This window comes from Rhopalosiphum padi, chromosome 2, assembly GCF_020882245.1.
Source record: "Rhopalosiphum padi isolate XX-2018 chromosome 2, ASM2088224v1, whole genome shotgun sequence".
NCBI classification, from domain to species: Eukaryota; Metazoa; Arthropoda; class Insecta; order Hemiptera; family Aphididae; genus Rhopalosiphum; species Rhopalosiphum padi.
Genome location: NC_083598.1, coordinates 60,295,806 through 60,315,371, shown reverse-complemented (window position 1 = coordinate 60,315,371; position 19,566 = coordinate 60,295,806). Strand labels below are relative to the sequence as shown.

The following is a 19,566-nucleotide window of genomic DNA, read 5'->3' as shown; positions in this document are numbered from 1 at the left end:
TATAACTTCTCACCCCTAATTATTATTATACATATACCTAACACAGTTAAAAATAATTACATTCAATAAAACTGAAACCAATTATTTTGCAATCACGCATATTATAAAGGTTATGTAATGCGGCCAACTTCAACACAGCCCTAATCTCACATGCCACGTGCGTTAACCGCTCTCAGTGGCGCTGGGACTGTGCTTATAATACAGTCAAGACGTAAGTCAGACAATCGAACCACTCCACCATAATAATAATAATATGCTCCGTAGTATTATACCCACTTCGTTTGTATGCCATCAATAGCCGCAATACGATGTCTAATACGGAAAATATTATAGACTCGCCGAATGCATTACGAATTTGTTTTTTGTCCGCCACGTCGCGCGCCGTTTTGATATAATAGTTAGATTATTGTCGATGTTTCGCGAGTCGTTTTTTTCGTATACAATCTATAATAATAATTAGGCACTGTTGTTGTTGTTGTACGTGGTGTATGTATAAAAATGATTTATTGTTGATTTTTATGTATTTTTTGTTTAGAAAAACAAGACAAGTTTTACTTATACTTGGGCGGTGGATTAATTGGCGGCCTTTTGTCCATATTGTGTGTTGTGGCGGCCAAATACGTCTGGCAGCGTTCCAGGAGACATTTGGACAACAAACATAAGTCCGATAACACCAGCCATGACATGTCAATCGACCCAAATGCATTTGGCGATAACATTAGCGAAGTAGACGCCGATATTGATCTAACGGATATTACACAATTTCCCATCACCGTTATACCCACACAACAGTTATCGCCAAGCGAAGTAAGAGATTTATTATTATGATAATTAAAATTTTGTATTCCCAAAAGAAAAAATATGATATGTAAGAAATTAAAATAGAATATAGTAGATAAAACCCTTGAATGATTTTGAGCAGAACTTTAAACTGATTTTTAAAAGGTTACAACAAATAAGATGTACATTTTATAAATCATTTAGTAATTTAAAAAAAAATTCAAATATTTACTCACCAATGAATTAAATAAGTATTCAGTACTCTGCACAAAGAGAGGAAGTTATTTTATTTTTATTTTATATATAATAGGAGGGAGTGAACGTATAACTTACTTCTCATTGGGTATATAACCTCTGCAGCCTTATAAATTATATAGGTACATTAACTGGTTTTTTTTTTTTAATTTAAACATTTAAAATACAGTGGTTTAACATTTTTAATCAAAACTTATCTATACACAACTATTATTTAATTAAAAATTACATTCAATTGTTCTAAAATGAAGAGAAATATAGTAAACTGTGATTGTCTGGTAAACCCGTACACCGATCCTAAATTGGTACTAAAGCGTGTAGATTTACCAACCGAATAGTTTAAATTCACACACTTACAGAATACAGTACCTACGTAAATTCAATTTACTTATAAAAGAGAGTAAATTTGTCCCGATTACCTAATAACTGAATCTACATAAATGTCATCAGCTAGTAGACCTATGCAAATTAACACTTACACAATAAATATTTAGGTGAACTTCATTGATCCGTAAAAATAAGAAAATAACTTAACAATAAGGTAACACTAATAAGTTATTAGTAATAAACTAATAACGCAGCAGTAACAGCAGTAATAACTATTAACTGTGTGTTATTCATATAACTATAACAATTATATTTTAAAACTCAAGTTTTTTTTTATTTTACTAAAGAATAAGCATTTCTATAACATTTCCCATCAATACAAAATTATCTCGTTGCTCCATTTTATAGTAGCTACAATTGTAAATTAACTTATCGATATTTCGATATATAAACAATCAGTTTGCAATTTGCATAATGTTATTGGCGAATATCGTTAAATTACGTGTATTAATTATTTATTAAGCATACTATGCAACAGAAATGTAAATAAAACAATAAACATATTAACAATAACAGATAAATAAAGTTTATAAAATTCGTAGAAAATTGACTAAAAAAAAATTATACAGCGTATAAAAGCTAATCAAAAACACTCAATATCTCTGCGCAGAGTCCTATAATTTAAATTTTGTTTTTTAATTGGTGCTTATGGCATACAAATATACATGTTTATGGCATATGCATTTTTTTTAACTTAATAAGACATGCGCATGCGCAGTACAACTTTTTTTCTTAAATGGAACCAGCTATATTTTAACCACTTATTATTATTTTTTTAATGAATTTTGGTAGTTTAACCAATTCTTTAAGTCCAAAATTTTCCAAGTTACAGAAATTCTACAAAAAAGACAACAAAATGTTCACGATTTTCAGTATTTTAACTATAACTCTGAAAATAATTATTCTAGGATTTTTTAGGCTTAACATTCTCACCCCTATTTATTAAGATGATATTTAAACACTTTTATAATTTTATCTACTGTATAATTTTCACTTTATTTGTGTATAAACTATAACTTATGGCAGAAAAAACTTAAATTTTTGTCTAAACCGGTCATCATTTAATTTTGTATAAAATTGTCATACAGATCAATTTTTATTTTAAGATAAATACTTAATGTTTAATTTAATAACGCCCGATAAATACGATAAATATTAGATTACGTTTTTATTCCAATTTAAAATAGCATATTATGTCATTAATTTGAACAATTTTATATCAAATTAATTAATTACTAAATAAATTTATAACTTATAAAAGAACTAAATTTGTTATTAAATATTTATAAATTCCAATAGATCCATTAAATCTAACAAAATAAACAACATTCTTATTTGCGTTTGTTTTTTTGCTATGCGTTATAATTTACAAACAAATTAAAGTGAAAATTATACAGAAGGTAGTTAAAATTATAAAAGCGTTTAGACATCACCTTAATGAATATAGGGGTGAGAATGTTAAGTCTAAACAATCCTAGAATAATATTTAAAAAACAAGAAACCACGCACATTTTGTATATGTTTTTTTTTTTGAATTGCTATAATTTAATCAATTTTGGACTTAGAAAGTTTTATAAACTACCAAAATACATAAAAAAAATATAAGCAAAAAATAATAAGAGGTTAAATTAGATGGTTGCCATCATAGGCCATAAAAATGTGTATTCGTATGTCATAAGAATTAACTAAAAAACAAAATTTATATTGCAGGACTCTACGCAGAGATATTGAGTGTTCTCTATTAGCTTTTACAAACTGTATATTGTGTAAAACTGGAATTATTGCTAGTATCTTTTTGACGATTAAAAAAAATATAAAGGTATCATTTAAAATAATTTATTATACCTAATAAGAATACGGTTCATAGAAAAAAATTAAACATTTCCCAATATTGAACAAGTTTGATAATTGATTTAAAAGATTTGTTTAAATCGCCATAAAATGTAAACACATACAAGTTTATCACACAATAAATGGACCAACAAGGAAAAAAATATCAGAAAAATTAGATTTAAAGTCAAGGTATACAATTTGTATAGCAAGTTCAAGATGTCTATCAAAATGAAAAATAGAACACACAACATGCGATTAAAACAATTTGTGGAAAATACCATGACTAATTAATAAATGTTCAAATTTAATTTTAAATATACTTACCAAAGGAATAAAAAATAAAAGATCAGAAACTACTTTGTTTGCTTACTTCTTTTAAAACAAATAAATAAAATCTACAGTTATATACGTTATTTAATATTCTATAATAAATAATTATAATAATAATATGTAGAGAACATTTTATAATCAATTTTAATATAAATATAAACATTTATACAGTAGGTAATTATTATTTATAGTCACTTTAAGTAATGAAAATAAAATTCAAACAAGTAAGTAAAGAAAATGTTTTTGTTTTTGATTACTATTGAGTTGTTATTTTATTTTCTATATTTAATTCGAGTTATCAAGGTATCCATCATTGTACATAATAATTCCAGCAATTCATAACATCAATAAACTTTAATCGCAAAAAAAAAAGGATTGAATATTTTCTATACTCTATATACTATAATTGTTTATCGTAAACCAGACGTATAAACTTATTATTACCTATTATAACTTATTCTATATTTTCATGATCAAGAAAATAATGAAAATCGTCGGAAACTGTCGTATTTAATTAAAAATACATTGAAAATAATGTATATGCACATATAACTTTGCCTTGGTTTCTAAAAGATGTTATTAATAATAATTAATAAGATTATAAATTTAAATTTATCTTAATTTATAATTTTATATCAAGAAAGTAATCTCTATATCAATTAATAATGTTTTATATGTATTTCAGTGTTATCAAAATTTCGGTTAAAAAGATTATAGAAGTAATATGCACTCAAAAAGTTTCAAATTGTTTCCATAACATATTATATCAATTAGTTGTTTATAAAACATATATGGTGCTCCGAAAAAATTAATTTTTTAATTTAACAGAAAATGAGTAAATTATAAAAAAAAAAAACCTAATGTATAAATAATGCAGCTGGTAACACGGGTTCGATTCATTCGGCAGGTGGAGGCTGTATGTAGTGTTATAGTTTATTATTAAATTTCCAATAAAAATAAACGTTAAAAAAATGTTATTGGGTTGAAGAAATAATTAAGTCTTCAGTCTATAAAAATAATGTATATTGTAAACAAGGTATAGGTACCTATAGGTACAAGTATAGATACTGATGTGTTAAAAAAGATTTAGGCCCATTTCACCGAATCCCATCTCGCCAAAAACCCATCTAGTCTAATCTCATCTCGCCGAAATAACAAATCTTATTTCGCCGAATCATAATAAAATAAATTTTTGTTTCGTTTTATGTTAAAAAAATATTTATTTTATTTTTATCGTCAGCTTCAAAATTGTTCAGCATTATTACATTTACATATTTAGTAAAAATATATTAACATTCGTCAAACATTGTTATAATGGCTGCAGACTAAAGAGAGAGGCTGTGGTTAAACACATCATTAATAAAAATAATAATTTATCCATTAATAATACGTAGACATTGATACAATATTGTCATATTTAAAACATTTTAAACTATAGTTAAGTAAATTACATGTATGCATTTTGTAAGAATTAATTCCCACATTAGAGGTGTGTGTAGTGCCTATTATCCAAGCTCTGATGAGTAAAATCTAGGCTTTTTCGGCAAACTGGGATTTAACGAAATAGAATTTGGTGAAATGGGACGAAACGGTTAAAAAATACCCACCCTGAAATTCTTACTAAAATATCACTAGTTTTTTGTAGTTCATAATCTATGATAAATTACTGTATGTAAAACCTAATTAAAATTTAAAATATGGTATTTAATATTTATACAAATAAAAATTATAATAGCAGATACCTTAGCTTATTATTAATGTTTTTTAAGTCAGTTGTTACAAAAATCTATACATAATGTGTAAAAAAATATCCATTTTAAAATGAGCTATTAAATTTATAACGGTGTAAAATTACTTTTAAATTAATAAGCATTTACCTAATGTATATATAGTGTATAATATAGTAGCTGTCCGTGTGTGTAACAGAACAATACGGTTTTACTTCTAACTTAAAAATGACTTTATATAAACATAAATTTAAAAAGTTTTTTACATTGAACCAGACATAAACCACGAAATGTTAAATTCAATTGTGAATAGTTAAAAATATACTTAAGGTCGTAAATATCAGTTTTCAACAAATTCCATATAACATCTAAGAGACCTAACATTAACGTTAAGTCGTAACATCATCTAATGTGTGACCGTGTAATAGATGTTACACAGTTATGCAAAAATGTATAAGAATTTTTCCAGTAGAATAAAACAAAATAAAAACCACACAAGACAGTGGAATATAGAAACATATTATGATTTTTATACAACTATTTTAAAGCTTTAATAAAATATAAAATTATCCAAAACTTGTCTACGTTATGCTATCATAATAATACAATTGATGCCGCTTTAATAATTCTAAGTTCCAACTATTTAAACTATACATTGATATTAAATATTTATGATATTTCAAAAAATTATCAATATTTTTAATAGGGACGCAAAAGACTCTTAATACTCATAATTGTAGAACAAAAAAAATTGAGTTCTTTCTCATTACGTATTTTAGCAAATTAAGATAAATCTTATAATTATAAAGTAGAAAATATGTGACCAACTGTGTACTAACTATACATTTCTAAGCTGTTCCTCACAATTTTTAAAATTCTTATTAGGTACACTATCTTTGTTCGAAACTTTTTTTGACGAAAATCCCTCATATTTATCTTACTAACTCCTTTGGGAATTAATGATGAGTATATTATAATCGATAATTCTACAAAAAAAATAAATAAATAAAAAATACCTGCATCTATACGCGAAACTATTATATTTCGAGTTGCTTTAATATAATTTTCAACTATTATGAACATAATTGACGTCTCAAATGTATTTTAATCACGTTTAAAATTTAAATTATGTACGATTAATCGTGGTTTCAATATTTTGTTGCCAATATAGGTGGTGAGATATGGAAACGAAGGTATTGCGCCCAAAAGTCTGTGTAGGAATGACAGCTCGCAATATTATTATGGATGACAAAATGGCGGCAAGGAGACGGTCAGCCGGCTGCCTTGCTCATCCCAAACGCCAGCAAATCCTGCCGCATCAAGAATGTATTGTTTCTAATGAACGGGATCGTTGCTTGCCCAAGAATGAGCTTAGCAAAACCCAACTAAAAGACTTTCGAATTTACTTTAGTCTATAACTTCTTTTATTTATGTGTAATGTATATATATATATATAAATAAATATCTGCGTATCAGTCGAATCGTGTTATATAATTTTAAGTAATTATTATATAATTAATTTACCGGTAATTTAATAAACTCAAAATTAATGAACGAGACCATTCGAGAAACGAATTGAGAACAATCGATATTGATGTAAAAATAATTATTGCAACAAACGAGTTTTTTATGATGTGAATATTGTGTAATATAAAAATGTGAAGAGGGTTACTACAGCTTGTTCATACAGACAATTCATATCCATTACCATAATGAATATGTTAGTATTGATTTTTTGCACTTAAAAATAACCGTAACCGACGAATAGAACCTCATAAAGTGATAGGTAATGACTAATTTGATAAATTTCAACATGAAAAGACACTTAATCTTGGTGGTATGTTATATTAACTTTTGACATGCAACATTATAATAAAACTTATTTTAAAACTATTTATTCATTATATAAATATAGAGTTTTTTTTAAATCCAAAATAAACGAATTCTAGGGATTGTTGTTTTTTAATTAATATGATATCTCGAAAAAATAATTTTATATTTAAATTAAATTAAATATAATAATACAATAAATATATAAATTAATATAAAAATACTTCCGGATAATTTACAGTTTTCATATTAACTTTAATTTGGGCGCTACAGCGATTTCCTGTACCTGTACAACACAAAAATAATTTTATTATACATACAACATTCAAAATTATAGCTTAATTTATAATATAAATAAAAAAAAATTATAAATTAAATTTTTTTAACAGATAATATAATATATATGATATAATAATACATGTAGTCAACGATTTACTAATGAAATTATGAAAGATAACCTGTTTTTCTTTTGCAATCTTAATAAGGATTTAAAATGACATCTATAATCGCATATTATACCTGCCTTAATGAAAATGTAGTATTAAACTCCATTATTAAACATAATAAATCAAAAAATGAGAAAATATAATTTAAATTTAAGTAAATAGATATTATAAAAATGAAAAAACATTAATTAATTATCACAACTCAACCAAACAAACAGGTAGATTCACCACGAAAATAAAACCATTCATTATATTATATAACAATGTTTTTCTGTAATGCATGAATATTAGACATTTTTACACATACAAGCAGTACATAGGTAATATATAAAAATATAAATAGTTAAGAATGAAACTTGTTAAGTATAAAACGAAATCAGAGTAACATAAACTTAATTAAAAAATGAATAAGATAATAAGCCAATATCGATCTCTCGATTACTTATAAGCTATAGCACTTGTGTGTAATATTTACAAATATTGATGAATATCATAATAGTATAAAAATATCCTACTTAACGACAGAAAAGTAATTTTACTTCCCAAAATATAAATAAACTCACATTACTATTTACTATTAATTACGTCATTACGTGTTATTTACCTAAAGTGTATTTAGTTAATTTTTATTTTAACAATATTCAAACTTTACCACTATTCAAGTATAAAATCCTCCCAACTAGGAAATCATAAATAATTAAAAAATATTGTTTTGAAGCAAAAATCAAAGCAATCGTTATAATTCTTTATAATAATAATATATAAACGAACCATATCTTTATTATCCCAGTTTTAAAGTATAATAAATTTTATTATTCATAAATGTTAATTGTATGTAAAGACATTGTAAGTAATACATTAATTTCTTGTTGTATTTTATTATTATATTTATGTTTTTTAACTGTGTTAATAACTATAGCTCATTGTTTATCATTAAAACTGTACTACTTTTTATTCTTACAATATTTATTTATTATTTTTTTTTCTATTTAATACTTTTATGAAGAAATACAAAATATAAAATTATGTAGTTAATACAATTTATTTATTTATTTAATTGTTATACGATAGATAATACAATTTAATCATTGTAATAGATATTGTTTTATTATGTACTTACCAAAACTATTTTTACTTTTATTTATTTTTCATTAAGCCTCAATGCAATGTAAATAAATGTAATGTATATATTCTCTAAATAAAATTATTTTTAAAAAAACATCATACCCGTCAAATTTAAATGATTATTTAAACAATATTCTGAAGACATAACAACATAATAGTTATACTTGCAAGTTACAAGTATTGTAGAACTTATGTTCTATTCATAAATATTAGCTGATCATTAAAGTTAATAATAATCAGTGTTGAAATTATCTAGATAAATAACTTTTATCTTTATCTTATTGAGATAAATAAAATTTTTAAAAAAATTTTAAAATCCTGAAAAAGTAATTTGAATACAAACTAAAATATAGTTTTCAATAAAATTGTCAACGGTTTTTTTTTTTGTTATTTTAATTTTTTGAAATTTACCATGAACGGCATGAACGATTTTTTCATTGTCTGAGTAAATAATATTCCAATTGGCCACTATTAATATTAAACTGCTTTTCAGCTTAATATTAACGATACAAGGATATTTGTGTTTATTTTAGTATTATCATTTAAGAACTATTAATAAATATTAAATATCAAGTATGCACACATGTGTACATGACATATAGGTTTATACTCGTAGTTCAGTTCCGTGTGTCTTCCTCTAGTTTCTCTTGCGTAAAGCAATTTACTGTGGTACCAACTGCGCTCTCTCCCCATCGATTGTAGTAAAATGCCAAATGATCAACGAAGTAAAATGTTATGTTAATATATATTTTTACTTTAATTTCTATTTAAAATATAAGAATATTGATCTGCACAGTAAGTAAACTACAATAATAAAAACACTGTAATCAAGGATTGGTTATTTTCACTTAATTCGGTTGTACATAATATTTATTCAAACTATAGCTCTTTCTCTATGGTAGGATAATAAATATTTTAACTCAGTTGGATATTAAAACAGTACAATCAAACGCCTATTATATAAATTAATACATTTTTACACACAATTTATCTAAATTTCGCCTAGATTAAATGCTTGTTTAATTATCTTTACCTAAATAAAATATTTATATTTATCTAATTATCTGAGCTCAACGTTGAATTAACAACTGACAACTAATTGTTATGTAATTTAACCATGAAAAAATGTACAGAATATGCTTATGAATTATGATATATTACACAGAACGATCTAAGTTACTATGAAACGAAAATTTTAAAATTCAATGGAATTAAATAACATAAGTATAAAGTAGGCATGTATTTCTTTATTTCGGTGGTCGAATCTATATTGGTTTATTAATTAACTAACTGACTTCGATCGGTCATTGATTATTATATTAGTTAATGATTTTAATTCAAGTAGATTACTTATCTACTTTTCCGCTTTTAATGTCCCCAAAAGTTAATGAGTTGAACACTGGTGTATTAGTTGATCATCTGGTTAGGCAAACATTATGTTTCACATTAAAGGCAACTTAGCTGATGAATATAGTTCTATATAAGGGATGGAAAATCCACGACACGCGTGAACGAGGTGGCAAGCACGCAAAAATATTTTGAAGGCACGCGAAAAATTAAAATATGTTTATAAGCCAAATATTAACGAATTGACATCAATTATTAAACAAATAAAACACATTAAGCAAAGTAATTTTATTATATTGTGTATCTAAAATAACCTTTTTTATATTAATACATTAATTATACAATAAAATTACATTATTTGTTTCTTACAATATTGAATATAATATAATATTTTTTATGGCACGCTCGAAAAAAGGGTAATTTTAACACGTAGCGTGCAAATAATATGCCACCCCTGCTCTATACCATTCTCCAAAATATGCCACTATAGAAATTAAACAAATACAAAATAATGTAATAATAAATATGCAACTATATGATGTTTTAAATGCCTTATAATATAGAACACCAAATACACAACAATATAATATTATAATAAAATGTTCTCAGGCACAACTTTGTACCTATATTCCCTATACAATACGCCGAACTATGCATTTTCTTAATAAGACTGTCCAAAATACAACAGACTACAATTATATTTTAACTCTATTTCTCATACAAATTTAATTTACTTATATATATATATTCTAACTAGCTATCCCGACACGGCGTTGCCCGCGTATTAGTTGGTATTAAATTATGACGCATTTGAATTTTAAAAGAATCAATCAGTGTTTTTAAGTATATTGCATTCAGTAATGTTATATAGTATATAGTATATACATGACAATATGATATTCTGCACTTGTATCAAACTGACGTGATCTGAAGTGAGAATTTATTTTCTCTGGACTCGAATCCATAAAAATTTAAAACAATTTATTATGTGATAAAAAAAAAATGTCAGTCAGACGAAAAAACCCATTAATCAGATAACAAGCTATTTGACAAAAAGTTTGGATAATATCAAAAATTAGTTACAAAACTATTTAAAACACTTAATAGTTTTGATTACTTTTTCTAAAAAATACAACAATAATATGTATACGTACAAGTACCGTATAGAATATGCAGATATTTCTTTGAAATGCCAGGCAGTTATCAAAAATCAATACTTATTAATTAAACAGTTAGATGATTTGTGTGGTTCATTCAATAATAACTGTTAGGTAATAATGCAGGTTATGGTAGAAATAAATAAAATAAGTATATAACTTAAATACAAGACACTAAGGTAGAGTCATTTTAGGGACTAAGTGGACATTTTCCTCTGTCTAATTTTTAAAAGCGAACAGAGATAATCATTGGGACTGGCCAATCGGACTGTGTCTCCGAATGAACAATGTTTTAATAAAAACATGTTATGTAATATAATATATTGTTTTGAACTCGTATTACAAAAAAAAATGACTGTGTAGTTGTAGACCGTTGACTTGTGTAAATATTATTTTTTTTATTTTATATTATTTATATTGTGGCTAGTAGACAGATTTATAATGTTATCAATAAACTCGCATATATTATAATAAGGATGAGAAATAGTAAAATAATTATTAAAGTCGTTACCAGATCAATGAAATTAAATAGTTCAAATAGTTATGAATTGCTAAAGGGTTGATGATAAACATCTCAACCGAAATTATGCAACTCTATCAAGTAACTATTTTAAAACAAATGATAACATAATGCATATATTTTAAGTAGGTGCATGTTTTGTAAGTTTTGTACACATACTGTGGTTATTACATACTATTATTATCAGTTATTAACGGTATATTCATCATACACAACATGTCAACATAATAACTTGACCCAATTCAAATAGGTATAGTATAAAAAAAACACAAATTTGATACCTCTATAATCAATAATTTAATCGCGTATAATATTTACATGTAAAATTCTTGATCCCGGATTCTGCATTTTAAAATACCCGACTTTAGATTTTCGATTGTAAAATTCAGATTCCCAATTGAAATTTTTCTAATCTGGAATTAATGCAATTACAATATTGCTCTCAATTTATCGTTTCAGGTCTTTAGGATATAGTAATTGAATTAGGAAAACTTTTATTTTATTAGGTACATTATGTGACCAACCCGTATTTCATGCCCGGTAGAAAATGTCAATTCAGAATCTGAATTCTGTGACGACGACTTATGAAGCTGAGTGTCAATTTGTACTGACGATAACTGCATTGCCATCTATTGCCGTTGGCAATGAACTTCTCAGCACGCGCGGGAAGAACCGCTCACGACTGGCACTAACTTTCATCACTGTATAGCGCTTCCTTTTATATACTTTTTTCAGATAAGTAACGTGTATCCGAGACAACCGCGATAACATTATTGTTCAAGTTTGGTGGACAAAACAAGATAAGAAGAAATATAAATCGTACCATATAAAAGAGCAAAAAATCTCAGGTGCCTGTACAAAATACCTGAGTACCAGTATACTCGTATACTAAATTTAAAAACATATCTGATTACGATATGTCTGTATTATTATGAATATTATTTCAGAAAGTAATTCATACTTTAATTAATATCAAATCGATTAGCCACTGCCATATAAATTTAACTTTTGATGTGGATACATGTAACATGTTTAAGAATGTCAAAATCACACAGATTTACCTATTAGTGATAAAAAATTTTAAAAATATATAAATATTTATTAACGTGTGTTTATTTGTACACTTTACGTGTTCTCTGAAGAAGTCGTGGTCTTTTCTCAAAACTTTTCACAGTGAACAGCTTAAAGTGCAGTTGAAGAAGCTCGCGTCTTCAAGATGCGCGTTTAGCATCTAAACACGTTCTTTCGATAGACGTTTCATCGACGTAGTGATTATACTGATAGTTAGCTGATGTAACGATAAATACTTGACACGGTACACAAAGTACAGGCACCGCAGCGACCGTTCTACGCCTTATCAACCGCCACCACGGGCAACGACGACTCACCCCCACGCCACAAAGGTATACAGAGTGGGACGGGAAGACAAGTCGGTCCGGACGAGTACAGGCCGCCGATCGTCTCTCTCTCTCTCTTGCGTGATCCGTATTACCGACAACGGTGCCTAGTCGTAAGACCGCGTAAAGCATAATTGTGTATTCTCTTTATGTCATCGTCAACACCTGACATAGAGACATTTGACAACTAGCTATTGTGTACCGTTGTTTATCAATGATAAATAAATAAATAAATATCATGAACCCACACCGCGCCTGTTGAGTATACCGCTGCCGCGCACCTCAACCGATAACACTTAAGAGGCCATAACTCCGGAACCACTTATCGCACAGCATACACGCTTAGATAGTAGCCGATTCTCAGACCTACTGAATATGCATATAGAATTTCATAAAAATCGGTCATACCGTTTCGGAGGAGTATGGTAACTAACATTTAAACACGAGAATTTTACATATAAGATTAAAATGAATAATCATATGCATTTCAAGTTATTCTTCTGTGAAGCTGTGTCGTTTATCGATTAACATATTTTTATTTACTGAAAACGAACGTTCGACGTCAACCGAAGTTATTGGGGCATATTTGAAGTTTACGTCGTAATCGATTATTTATCTTATAACTAAATATATGTATAAATTATTATTTAGTGACTATGAAAATTAGTTTTAATTTTTCTACTGTATTATTACTATATTATTTTATACATTTTTTTAAGTTTTTGCTTCAATATGCAATATATTTTGAATTTTGCCAAAATATTCAAAAATATTCCATAACCTTTAAATATGCAGAAATATGCAAAACAAAATGTCACCATTAGCTTCAAATTATGATGATTCGTGAAGATAATTGACAAAAATCCAAAAATATTAAAAGGAAAAAAATATGCAATTGCGTAGAAATCCGCGCTCTATTTATCATCAATAAAAATTAAAAATACATCGTACGAATAGTGAAATTCGTGTTGTTCTTTTATCCTGATCGGCTCACCACGGACTCACCGAGCACTTACCGCCGTAGCCGTACCGACAGTGCGGTAACCAATATAATACAAATAGTGTCCGCCCACTGATCCGAATGGATCACAGACCATCACACTCCACATTCACGCTGAATAATACGTGAGAAGTATTTACCTACTATTTTTCTACTGCCATTGTACCTACAATAAAATTTAAACAAAACATTAATATTAAAGAGTTTCCTCACTATTAACAGGACTATATTATGATTAACAATTTAACACACAAAACCAACGTGTGAACACCGTGAAACTGTACTTAAATTGGGTACCTACGTAAAACCCGAAATTATATTATAATCTACGCCAGCGGTTCCCAACCTATGGACCGCGGATAGTGTGGGACTGGGCGTGGACGGTGGACCATAATATAATATTACACAATATTAACGCAATAAGCTATTCAATTTTAATCTAGATATTGACTTTCTCGTAAGGGACAAGCAATGTCAAGAATCTTTTGTTTTTTAAGAAAAAAAACTTTATTGGACCTAATTACAAGTTTAACAATTCAAAGAGATTCTTGGCATATATAGGTATAACGGTATAAATGTGTGCTATTAGTGGGCCTCAAATTTTTTTTAGAAAATTTGTGGTCCGCACAACTAAAAAGGTTGGGAACCGCTGATCTACATAAATAATTGTTTTGATTATAAAATAAAATTTCTTAAAATATGCATAATATAATGTTTTCACATTCGTCGATTTTCAGGTAAAAAATGTTGAATGTATGCAAACGAATTACACCGTAATGGCGCAATTGAATATAATTGTTCAAAAGCAGAAAACCCAAGGTCCGTTAATTTCTTCGGCCATGATTCTATTAATTTCGATGGCTGCATTTGCTGTTCTCGGAAAATGGACATAATCTCTTTTCAGCATTCCACCTAAAACCGTACACCAATTACAAAATTTCACACATCGTCGACAACTCACAATAATATTCACCCTGCTGTTAATGTCTGTATAATGGAAAATAATATTCCCCAAACGAATTGAAGGGGCTACCCTTTGCGGGTACAATAACGAAAAACCCGGGTCGAAACTTACCTCGTAAGTTAATGTAGGTAAGTTTTATTGTTTTTTGCACAACACCATAGCAATTGTTGCATGGGATCGACAAGAAAGATCGCAACAATCATGGCATTATCGGCAAGTTTTAGATCGGTACACGCGCACATTTTAAATTTAGGTACCTATACTACCTATATAATTATATAACTATCGTGTATACCTTATATACTATACACGATGATCTGTTATTTTGTAGTTTTATCATTTATAAGATAAACATGGGTCTTTGGAGAAAAAAAATAACCATGTTATTTGTGAAAAATAATGAATTTCCGTTGTCGTATACACGTACCTAATTTAATATTCATGGGAGTAAGCGGGATAAGTTATGTATTTAAAATGTAAATTTTAAATGTACCTACTCTATCGTATTGCAATTTGCAGTAAATGTTACAATTTGATAAAGTGAAAACTATAATAATTGTATAAATTCCGAATGTATTTTTTTTAAACTCAATAGACAACGTTTCAAACATTATACAAGTTTCGATGAATACATGAAGTACTTGAAGCAAATACGTTTAAATTTTTAGAAAACAAACAAACGGTTTTCCATTTTTTATGTATTCCTTTTATCTATTAACTACTTTCCTACCTACCCTGTAGAAATAATGATATATTAAATAAATGTATATTTTTATAGTTAAAACTAAAATATTTTTTTTAAGTCCCTAAACTACTTAATGACTAATGAGTATCATATAATTATTGTATCGATTCTGTGTCCATGGATATAAAAGAAGTTATCTAATGTCCATGTCTATGCCATTGTAACTTAAATATTCAGAAGTAGGTACCTACTGATATGAGTTAAATTGTTGTACTTAGTATTTGAATATTTTATGAAATATAAAATTGTGAAGTATTTCACACAACCAAAATATGTAGTGAAGTTGCCTCCCCCATCCCGACTTTGTTTGATCAATTCGAAAAATAAATCAATATTTTGCAAATGATTGCAAATTGATTTTTAGAATTTGCAAATCAATATTTTTTTTTTTGGTGAATTTTACAAGTTTTTTTTGTCAGCCCCCCGACTTAGTCTCAAATGTCTCAATAATTCGATAAATATGCCGATATTTTGCAAACTAATTGCAAATTGGTTAGTATTATAGATTTTTATTTTATAAATCTTTTTGTGACAAAGATGATAAATGATAATATAAGGGTACCCAAATTTAAATACATCGTTTAAGGGGACGTCGTACCCGCAAGTGTTGTCTCTGTCTTCACGCGTACCTATGACATGACATAACAAATATTCATTTCCAGTTTTAATAGTATGCTGTTAGTTTTGATATTTGAGTAAATTGTCCAGTTATCAAATTTTTAGGTAAGAACATTATTATCTGTGTTCTCTTGACCAATTTTTAAGTGAATTATGAGTAGGTATGTAAAATATTAATATTTGAAAATTCTCAAAACTCAGTTAAAAATTAAAATAACGTAAAAACTGATCGGAATAACATAGATACCTAATATTCTTACCTATAAAAGTTTGATAATTGGACAATTCAATCTAACATCAAAACTAACAGCACACTATTGAAACTGACGAACAAAAATTTGTCATGTCCTATAGGTGTATACTGTGTAGGTAAAAGTGTAAGACAGACAACATATTATTATTATGTGGGTACAAGTCCTATTAATTATTCAGTATTCTTCAATACTTGAAAGTTATTTTATACATTTCAGTCACAAGATTTTAACTTAAGTTGTTTCTATAGGTTTGTCATGATTCATGGCACAACTAAGTCATACAGACTAGGTATGTCAGTAGAAAAATACAGCAATGATAGGCTTTTTGATGAGAATTATGAAGTTCATCTGTTCACAAATAGGTACAAGGTCGAGTTTTGTCCGCCAAATATAACGCTTCATGAGTTTGACATTAAAGCATTTTACTTATATTATGTTCGTACGTAGGTATAGTAAATAGTAATATTGTATGATATATTGATATTAATATATTATACGGTTTGTAGTATCACCCATAACAGTAACACGCGCGTAAACCTACTATACCTTACCATTGCACGCTCTAAGAACTAAAATCTAAACTAATAACTCACTCTAAAACTCTAAAATTAATTAGATTAGGGTTTTTTCATTTTTTGAGGTACGCGCTTGTTGATTCTAAGTTCATTCCTTTTAAATCAGAATTACCATCAGGATTTCATATATCGTTGCGCTATTTGATTTAAGTAAACATTATTGACTGTAGATAAATATATACCAGTATCCAGCAATATCCATTTTTAAAAATGTAAGACCATAGAACACTGAATCAAACATAATTTTTGGTCAGAAAATCCTCCAAAAAAAATATTGATTTGCAAATTTTGAAAACCTATTTGCAATTATTTGCAACTAATTAATTTGCAAAATATTGGCTTATTTTTGGAAGTGGTCAAACAAAGTTGGGGAGGCCAACTTCACATACATTGTTACCGTACCGTGTTCGACGACAGCGCGACGAAAATACACAAATTTCACTTTTAATTTTATTTACTGTTTCCTTCTTCGTGCAAAATCAAAGCAATCATTAACTATAGCCATCTTTGCTACAATGATGGCGAATGTGAGTATATTTTAAGTTATAAATACAATTATACAACGCAAATGACGGATGAAACACTGACTATTGTGAATATAAATGATAAATCGCAAAAAAAATTGTACTAAATTATACTTTATTTAGCCTATGATATTCCATTCCATGTGCAATAAAGAATCTTTATTTAAAATTTAAAAACAATCGGTCTAGTAGTTTTTGAAGACAAACAAACACTATCTGTTTATATAATAGTAAGATAAAATATTATTTAAAATGAAATATAATATAGCCTATAGGTACCTAAATATACTTAACTAATAGTAGATACCTAGATAAATAGAATCTAATGTATATGAAATACTTGTGATGATCCCGAGTAAAAAATATAGTTGTGGATAATCTAAATCAGTTCCTAAATTTAATATCACCACTTCAGCCGTACTTCCAGTACTTTATCATGTCCCAAAAAATTAAACGCTTTTAAATTACAAGTGACATAGGTATTTTCGTCCACTATGACGAGGTTAATTCGAAAACCCTATAATACCGGCAATACCGCAGAACGGGGAATTTCCATTATTTTTTTTCTTATTACATTTTATAATGAAATGAATATTAGAATATGTTTGTGGTTTTAGAAATTATTTGACAATTTACCTGGTAAAAATGTTGGTTTGTTTTAAATTATTTATGATGTATAATATTTATGGCTATTCATATTATTATATTTTAAGTATAGGTAGGTAGTACGCTATACGCACACAACTGTTGTGTGCTATTGTTACAATAGCTATCTTACATTTTTAAAATACTTATCAATAGTTTAAAAAAAAAACAACTTATGATGACGTTAATTAATTTTTCTACTCTTAAAACATTTTTAGATTTGTTTTTGAAGATTTTTTACCACTGCGGTCTACGACACTGCAGCACAATGACTAAGGTGCACTTTTGAAGGGGTGACACTTGACTTTTTTCTCATAATGCTACGTCCTCTGATATTCTATAACAATGTAACAAGATCCAATGACGTAAACAACACCTTCTAGTATATAATGAGGGACAGTAAACTACAAAAATATTATACATAATTATGGGTATGTCTAGCAACTAGCAAGTATATCAAATACTCGTCAATACATGTACGTCAATCTTCAATCATATAAGTAATAAATAATAATTTATAGGCACTCTCGTATAGGTACTGTAAAATTCATTTCATATAGGAATAGAGTGCAACTCGTTAGGCACAAAAAATACTTTATGATTTTGTTTGTACACAGTAACTTACAGCCTTTTAGCAGACAGCTGCAGCTACGCGTAATTATAATTTAGGTATGGGAGATACGTCATCCGCAGTAGCGTACTAACAGGGTACCCCCTCTCCCAAAAAAAAAAATGAGATCTAAGTACGCCACTGGTCGTTTAGACTGCATAAGATAATAGGGGATTATCGCACGTACGCGTGAATGGTAGCCACACGGTGGTGCGCAGCTCTTGACCACATTACACCAGAAGGTGTATGACCAAGAAATGTGAAGAAAGAACCTATATGGGAAAGCTCAAGATAAAACTTTTTTAGGCGTGAAATACAAGAATTAGAGCGAGCACCTTCACACCAGTCTATTGTCAGGATTTAGTCATTAGGACATAGAAACATTTTTGGTTCAAAAATAACGGTTAGAAATATTTTCAATTTAAAAACACTTAGAAAAATTTTTACTTGTTTATTTCACCGCAAGCTACTGCACAGCTTCATACACTCACCAGCTG

The 19,566-nt window shown here is 27.8% G+C and overlaps 1 protein-coding gene across 2 annotated transcripts in view; it reads left to right on the top strand.

Moving 5' to 3' along the window:
* The window catches only part of LOC132921747 (protein eva-1 homolog C), a 212,095-nt gene extending 205,302 nt beyond the window's left edge, over nt 1-6,793 (top strand). For both annotated transcript variants that reach the window (XM_060984927.1, XM_060984926.1), the window contains 2 exons: nt 536-807; nt 6,484-6,793. In XM_060984927.1, the coding sequence (XP_060840910.1) occupies nt 536-807; nt 6,484-6,561 (350 nt within the window). In that variant the 3' untranslated portion in view covers nt 6,562-6,793. The remainder of the gene's footprint in view (nt 1-535; nt 808-6,483) is intronic.
* Nucleotides 6,794-19,566: the final 12,773 nt, after the last annotated feature.